At 41.8% G+C, this 8,628-nt stretch overlaps 1 protein-coding gene across 2 annotated transcripts in view; it reads left to right on the top strand.

Annotated features, from left to right (window-relative positions):
• The window catches only part of ST13 (ST13 Hsp70 interacting protein), a 1,818,146-nt gene that overhangs the window by 210,472 nt on the left and 1,599,046 nt on the right, over window positions 1-8,628 (top strand). For both annotated transcript variants that reach the window (XM_044076553.1, XM_044076561.1), the window contains exon 2: window positions 5,715-5,781. In XM_044076553.1, coding sequence (XP_043932488.1) covers window positions 5,715-5,781 — 67 coding nt within the window. The remainder of the gene's footprint in view (window positions 1-5,714; window positions 5,782-8,628) is intronic.

Below are 8,628 nucleotides of genomic sequence, written 5' to 3' on the forward strand. Positions count from 1 at the left end.
CTCACCCTTCCTCCTTTCGAGGCCAGCTGCTACTGCAGATTTAAAATTCTTTTCTTAGAAAACAGCTTTCCTTTTAGCCATCACTTCAAGAAGGGTATTTGAATTACAGGCCCTTAGGGCAGTGGAGCTTTCATCTTTCATGCGGACAGGTTGTCCCTTGGGACCAGTCCCTCTTTCATGCCAAACGTGGTATCCAGTGTGGCCTTTAATCAATCCGTTTATTTGCAACCTTCTTTCCTAATCCACAGAACAAAGGGGAATGGGTATTGCACTCCTTAGATGTGCACAGACAACTTACAATCTACTTGGACAGGACTAAACCTCAAAGGAATCTGAACAACTGTTGGTGGCAATTGCTGCTGGGACAGAGGGGAAGGCTATTTCAAAGCCAAACATTTCCAAATGGATAGGCCATTACATTCGTTTCTGTTAGAAGCATATAAGCACCATGGAAAACCTATCCCACGGGGGATCAGTCCCCACTCAACCAGGGCTGCATCTACCTCTATAGCCTTTATCAGAGGCGTACCTAACAGGGACATCCTAGAAGCTGCTACCTGGAGTTCTGTACATACTTTTCACCAAGCATTACCATTTCCCAGTTTTCTCTAAATCCAGAGCTGGCTTTGCCACTGCAGTTTTGCAGGGCTTTATAGCTGGTCCTAATGCTATCTAAATTCCTCCTCCCATCCTTAGCTTTGGGGAATCTACCCAAATGCAATGACTGCAACAATGAAACACGAAGAACATAGTGCAGTTGTATTCACTTAACATAAATGTAGATGTTCGAGTGTATTCATTGTTGCAGTCCTGGTTACCCACCCTCCAGCCCCCTGACTTTTTTTGGCTATACCTCTTCTTTCTCTTCTTTTCAATGCTTAAAAGCTTTTTGGTGTATTTGCTTCTTTGTTTGAGGTGTAACCTTGTATATTTATAGATTTAATTGCTTCCCAGTAGGGGGACAACTGACATCTGGAGCAATAAAAACTGATGTAATGATGTCTGCATGTTTTATACCCCTGATGGCATGGAAGAGGAGACCTGCAACAGACGTAGGACCCAAGACTTTATCAGGCCGACCATAGGGCTACTGCAAGTAGATAAACCCATATGTAATGACTGCAACAGTGAATATGCTCTAACATCTACATTTATGGTAAGTGTACTCAACTGTACTTTTCCCCCTTCTTTTGGAAATGCCCATGGGCAGTTAACACATGCTTCCTCACAGGCTGAATCTGCTCACATACAAAGGTATTTGACAACACCCTTGACACCAAGTTAGACTGCCTGGTTGTTGGTGTTTAAAAGGAATGAAGGCCCTTCTTTACTTAGCATGTGCAGCAGGTACTAATAGAGGCAAGAAAATTCTATATTAGCTAATGGAAAACATTTTTTCTAATTGGTTCCAGTAACCTAACCAGCACCCATTCACGGCTGATTGTTCTCCATTTTTTACAGTATTTGTGAATTACTGTCCTATGCCCTTTTTCTCCTCTGTACATTTTTTCTACGTTTTTTGGCCATTTTAGCATGTCTGTCCATGGATCCTCCATTTTTAATGCAGTCTCATTTGAAAATAATTTTAAAAGGGGTTTTGTACAAGAGGCCTCCAAGATAACTGATGGCCCCCTCCTTAGGATCTTAAATTAGTGTTAGTAGTTGCCACTTGCTCCATTTAAACCAACTACCATGCCTGACTTGAGATTTTAATTGTTAATTTTACTGATTTCTGCAATCTCTGCAAGAACAGTATTTGAGTTACAAGCTCTTGTGGTGAGTCAGCTGTACCTCATTTTCCACAGGGACATGGTTTCTTTAAGAACTAATTCCTCTTTTATTCCTACAGTGGTATCAGAGTTTACTTTGAACCAAATTATCCAGCTCCCTGATGTTCTTCATACCACATTGCTGCAGTCCTAACACTTGGGTAGTCCGCTGTCCCAGTCGGCCCGAATACCAAAGTATATGGCTGACGTCGGTCAAGGCGCATTAGTCTGACGTCAGGACGTCAGGGTACAAATGCGCATGACCGACGTCATATCCTCAGTCTTTTTTGCCGCATGGTCCGATGCAGAAGCAGTTTTGCAAGTGCAGGTTGGCGTTCTGAGATTTTGCGAAGTCGGAGTTTCAGACCGAATCCAAGTTGGCTAAGTACCCCGTTGGGGATTATTTTGTTTTTTTCTTGCCGCAGTATTTTACCGGATGTCAGAAAAAGTGAATAACTGTATTTCTTGTGGGAAACAGATACCTCATAGGGATTACCATACCTTGTGTATACCTTGCTTAGGGCCTGAGCACGACGTTGTTGGCTGTCGCTCTTGTGCTAGATTTAACAAACGCACTATAAAGAGAAGATTAGATTGTGCCAGGTTAGTTTTTGGGAAACGGTGTAATTATAAAATGCCGTCGGATGCTCCGACGCCCGCTTCGTCAAAAAAGCGCAAGGACAAAACAGCAAAGCCTAGGTTGGAAGAACCGTCCGTCCCGGACGTCGGTTCTTTAGAGGGCTCGGTGGAGCCAGGGGTTCAGCCAGAAATTTCTTTGGAATCCCAGGGAGAGACTGTGTTAAGCTTGCAGCTGAATCTTCAAGCAAGGTTTCTGCCAGGAGCACAGAACTCCTTAGCAGATGTGTTAAGCAGGCAAATCATGGATCCCCACGAGTGGAAACTGGATCTTCATGTATTTCAGACATTGACAGTGTCATGGGGAACTCCAGACATAGATCTGTTCGCTTCTCCACTAAACCACCAGCTGCCAAAGTTTTGCACGAAAAGGTTTCATCACACAGCCTGGAAAGTGGATGCTCTTTCTTTCAGTTGGAAAAATTTTCATGTGTATGCCTTTCCACCTCTGCCTCTCCTCCCAAAGGTACTTCTAAAGGTCAGACAAGACAAGCCAAGGATGATTTTAATAGCTCCAGATTGGCCTCGGCAGCACTGGTACCCATTGCTGAGGAGTCTGGTAAGGAAGCCTCCATGGCCCTTACCTTTGATTCCACACCTATTGTCTCAGAAGGACGGGCATCTGCTCAATGTCAAGCTTCACTCTCTTCATCTAACAGCTTGGCATATTCTGTTTTGAACCATAGCAGGTCTCAGCTTCCTCAACAAGTTTTGAATGTGATTATGGAAGCCAGAAGACCTAGTACAAGGAAAGTGTACGCAGGAAAATGGAAGAGATTTTTATTTTGGTGTGCAGCAAAGGATTTGGATGTTTCTGAGCCAAATTTGAGTGTGGCTCTTCAATATCTTACTGAGTTATTGGACAAAGGTTTGTCTTTCTCTTCCATTAAGATTCATGCTGCAGCAATTTCAGCTCACTATGATTGTGACCCACCATTGTTTTCTCATCCTTTGTTCAAGCAATTTCTTAGAGGGGCAAAGAATAGAAGACCCCCACGTAGAGCTCCTACTCCTGCTTGGGACCTCAATTTTGTGTTGGAGAAACTCACTCTACAACCTTTTGAGCCTGCAGCTACTGCTGAATTGAAATATTTGTCATGGAAGACTGCTTTTTTGTTAGCCATTACATCTGCAAGAAGGGTGTCTGAATTGCAGGCCCTTATGGCGGTTGAGCCTTTCCTGATTTTTCATAAGGATAGGGTATCTTTACTTACTAATCCTTCCTTTATGCCTAAAGTGGTTTCTAGTGTGGCTTTAAACCAAACTATTCATTTGCCTACCTTTTATGCAGATCCCCAAAATAAGGGGGAAAAGATTTTGCACACTTTAGATGTACACAGGCAGTTGCGTTATTATTTAAGCAGGACTAAGGATTTTAGGCAGTCTCAGCAGTTGTTTGTTTTGACACAGGCTTGCCCTGAGAACTCAAAGCAAAAGAAACAAACTATTTCTAAGTGGATTGGGTTTTGCATTGCATTTTGTTATTCCCATCATGGCAAGGAGATTCCAGCTGGGATTAGGCCTCATTCCACTAGGGCTACTGCCACTTCAACAGCATTTCTAAGGGGGGTGGCAACTAAGGATATTTTGGAGGCAGCTACTTGGAGTTCAGTGCATACTTTCTCTAAGCATTACCACCTTCCTCTCTACTCTAAATCTAGGGCTGGTTTTGCCACGGCTATTTTGCAGGGCATGTTGTCAGCTCCTGCTTCCTTATGATTTGCCAGCCTCCCTTACCTCTGCTTTGGGATTCTACCCAAGTGTTAGGACTGCAGCAATGTGGTATGAAGAACATAGTACAGTTTTGTACCTACCATAAATGTAGATGTTCGAAGATCCACATTGCTGCAGTCCAATTTACCCTCCCTCCTTCCCCTCTGTGTTTAGGGGTGGTTGTGTGGGTGAGGTTATACTCTTGTAAATTTGTATCTATTGTATATATATTTGGTGCAGGAGTGTGTGGTGTTTTTTGGTTTTAGCTTTATCTTTTTAGGGTCTTCTGACATCTGGGGCAAGAAAAGACTGAGGATATGACGTCGGTCATGCGCATTTGTACCCTGACGTCCTGACGTCAGACTAATGCGCCTTGACCGACGTCAGCCATATACTTTGGTATTCGGGCCGACTGGGACAGCGGACTACCCAAGTGTTAGGACTGCAGCAATGTGGATCTTCGAACATCTACATTTATGGTAGGTACAAAACTGTACTATTTGTTTTCTGAACCCCAAAATGAGGGAGAAAGGGGTACTCTACCTTGTATGTGCACAGATACTTTACTTTAGGTACTATCCTGAAAGAACTGTATCTTTCAGATCTTCTGATAAAGTTCTTCATTTCATGTGAAGTAGAGGGGACAACCTGCATCCAGCACAGACTATTTCACAATGGCTGTCTAAGACCAATACTTTTTGTTCTCACCACAACAAAACTATTCCAGAAAGCGTTAAGGTCCACACTACCAGGACCTTAGCTTCATCTATGGCTGTTTGGAAACGGTAGGATTCTAGAATTATTCTAGAAGCAGCAACTTGATCCTCTACATCCTTTATCAAAACAGTATAAGCTTGAATGTTCTTAGTGTTTCACTGCTGCAGTCATTACATTTGGGTTATCTGCTTTGCAGTAGCCCTCAGTCAGCCTGATTAAGTCTTGGGTCCTTCGTCGGTTGCTGTCCCTTCTTCCATGACATTAGGTCATCCGTGGTATAAAAAAATAAACGTTGTGATTGTGTAAGTTTTTGGTGCAGTTCCTTTTTTTTTTTCAGTTGGTCTTGTTATTCTGCACCTCTCTGCACCCTGAGCCGTTTAGCTTATTTTTATTAGCTCTGTTGGAGCTGCCTGACTGGCCACATGAAGGGTGGCCTGAAGCTTTGGAACCTGGCCAGCTGTTATAGCCTTGGCAGGCTGTAACCCCTATAGCTCTGCAGCAGAGATCATTCTAATGTCTGTTGTGGTAGGTTTACATACACAGCTGTATTTTTCTAGTGCTACCTCATCTGATGGAGAAGGAAGGTTTTCTGCCTGCCGCCTTAGTCCAACAGGATTACTGAGGATAGTCCCACTTTTTCAGGTACATTAAGGAAATAAAACTTGGGTACTTAGATTATTAGTGTTTTCTAATAAAATGATGCACGGTTGGAGTTCATGGTCTCTCTTATTTGAGGTATGTGGCAAGTGTAAGGCATAAAATGTTAAATGTAGTAAAGTAATTCCGTTGCTTAAATTTTATGTCTGTACGTTCATCACAAATGTGATAGTGTAACATTGCATTTATTAATGTGCGTTTCTGGCTCTCTTCTCTTTATAGCTTGGGAGCAACAATTCCCCCTGTACCAAAAGCAGCGTCTTCGCCTGAATCGCCACCAGAGCCAAAGGTAAATTGTGCAGCTGGAAGTGGTACCAGATGTATAATGTGATAGTGTTTGTATGAAGAGCTTAATATTTGCAGCAGTGTGGTTGTAAGGGACCTTTCACTTGTCATGTGGAAAAAATAATTTGTATATTTATAGTGTATTTTATGTATACCTGTGTGTGTGGGGGGGGGGTGCTATTCCCAGCTTTTGTTCTGGGCTAAACATCACCTTGTTTACACTAAATGTTTGCAAAGCCTTCTTGGGCCTCCTGTTCAAAGTCACATTTCTCCTTGGGATGCAAAGCTTTACTCTTGAGCTTGCTCCTTCTACAGACCTTAAGCTTCTGTCCTGGAAGACCCTTTTTCTGTCCTGGAAGACCTTTTTTTCTATCAGCCATCACTTTTGCTAAGAGGGTTTCAGAGATGTCCTTCCCTATTACCTTGGCAGTATCTTTTACACTTGATTATCCTGCTGAGGGTAGTTTAATGTCCTGCCAGCATACCATAGCCTTTTATACCTTCAGGTGTTGTAGGCAGGCATATAAGGTGTGCGTATGTGATGTACTGACACTTAATCCGCAACTTTTTTTGCCGCTAGTACAAACAACTTTTGTTTTCTGTCTGCACACTGTTTACCAAGCTGGTTCCTTTACTGAGCCATCTAAAGGGAAATGCCCCATTTACGTTCCTCCCTCTATTTTCTCATTGTTTTTCATGTCATCCAGGAAGGGAAAATGTGTGGGGAGGCAGATTTCCCATAAAGATGGATATGGGAAGTAGAAATAAACCACAATCAGTAAAGATGAATCGTAGAACCACAAACTGAAAACCAGCAACACGAAATAAAAGAAAAAAAGTTTTAATGAAAATCCAAAGCACATGAAACTTCTGTAGCGCCTCAGCCACATGCCTTTAACGGAGTATGTGAAGTGTCTTGTTTGGGGTACCACACATAACCATACTCTGAGATATTTGTCAGACATTTGTTCCTAAGTAATTCCACAGCCATCTGTCATTGTTTTCTATTTATTTGGAAAATCCGCATCTGAAGCTATTGAATCAGGTTACCGTAGCCTAATCCACTCACCTCGAAGTTCAGACACTTAAGAAATAAAGCACAAACGAAACCTGCTGCTGCCTAGCCTACATTGAATGTGTCACTCTGGTTTGATGAACCCAAGGACTGGCTGGTGTTGATGCCAACTCCCTCTGCCGTGACCCAGTTGGAAGCCAACATTGAGCTGCCTGCTAAAGTCCACCGTGGCTGTGCATATGTCCGGTACAGATGTAGAGGGGGAACCATGTCAGATTTATATCTGAAGGGCCTAGGGGATGCCCTAAACCTTAGGGAAGATGTGCTTGGTACCCTCATAGAATCTAGGCAAGGTTCTGAACATCCTAGATATGTTAAACCAGATATTCCTTTGGTTTAAAAAAAGAGTGGTGGGTCTTTATACTCAGGAGCTCTTTAATGCCCTTATGGCTCCATAGCCCCCACAAGGTCTTTGTTCTGCTTCAGTTCCCTGGTCTTCCACCCAGTCTGAACCTAGGGATTCTGATTCTTCTGTGAATTGCTGGACTCTGGTGAAGAATCTCTAGCATATTCTTCCCAGATGCTCTCCTTTGGCACTAGAGGAGAAGGATGATGATTATTTCTGATATTTTTTTACTTTCTATTTGAAGAATTATCTTTGGGGCCACAGTGGTCTGTATGATAACATTTCAAATAGGACTTTTCCCGGATTGCAGAGGTTCAAAAGAGATCTTAACTGTTGCAAATGGAATCTCCCAGACATTATGCAGTCTGTCTTCATAGCTGCTCTGTTGGACATGTTCACAGCAGCTTCTCAGGCTGTTTATTCTCAACCTCTGGCTCCTAAGAAGCCAGACATATTTTATATAAAGTTCGTGATGAGGATCATAAATACTTGTATAAAAGTTTTCCTTCTATTCTTTCTGTTTCCATTTCTACAGTTAAGCCATCCAAACTGCTTTCCTCGTACAAGATTTTACCTTTTAACAAGGAAAGCCATGCTGTCTGTGGAAAATGCCCCAATTAATTATACTTGGCTAGTTACTCTGGCTCAAACCCTGTACCTTGAGTACAGGTAGCAAGAGCCTGAATTCCCTAACCATCACCACTTTTGAAAACCATCCAGATTTTTGCCTCATATTTTTGTTCTGTTCCTCATAAAATCTGATTTTTCTGGATTTTTATCATAAATCAGTGAAGGATTGAATTCAATAAATAATGACAGGCATTTGAATTTCAAACTTCATATGCTTCAGAAAATACATGGTAACACAATACCTTTTATGCTAGCAATTTTCTAAGTTATGCAATCAATATTTGAAATTTGTTCCTGTTTTGGGGCTGTATTCCCCCAATATTGGCTTTGTCCAGGTTTTTTGTGCTAAGAGGTTGAGAGCTATGGTGAGAACTGAATTCACTAAGTGATATTAATTTAAGTTTCAGTCTTTCTATGTTTCAGGAAACAGCTGATTTGGCATAGTGGTATGTTGATCTGAATGTATGCTCCTATTGCAATATTAGTAGCTTATTTCTTTAATGTAACCTAGGCAATTTATTCCTCAAGGGCAACAGGCACTTTATTTGTAGATGAAGCAATGAAATATTAAGTTGTTTACTAGCAGCAACCTCTTAATTCGTTACATATCTCTTTAATGTGAAATTATTTAGATGACTTCTGCAGAGATTGTGCATATTTACTGATACTGGTGGATTGTAGAAGTTTGAGTAAACTTATGATTTAAATGTTCTGAATTGGGCAGTTATGTCATCAGTGGTTCATGCATTTTATTTCATTACTGGAAAAATGTTCAAAACTTAAAACTCGCTCTAACAGGT

Source organism: Protopterus annectens, chromosome 1.part1 (assembly GCF_019279795.1).
Source record: "Protopterus annectens isolate FY-2018-M chromosome 1.part1, PAN1.0, whole genome shotgun sequence".
Taxonomy (NCBI): Eukaryota; Metazoa; Chordata; order Ceratodontiformes; family Protopteridae; genus Protopterus; species Protopterus annectens.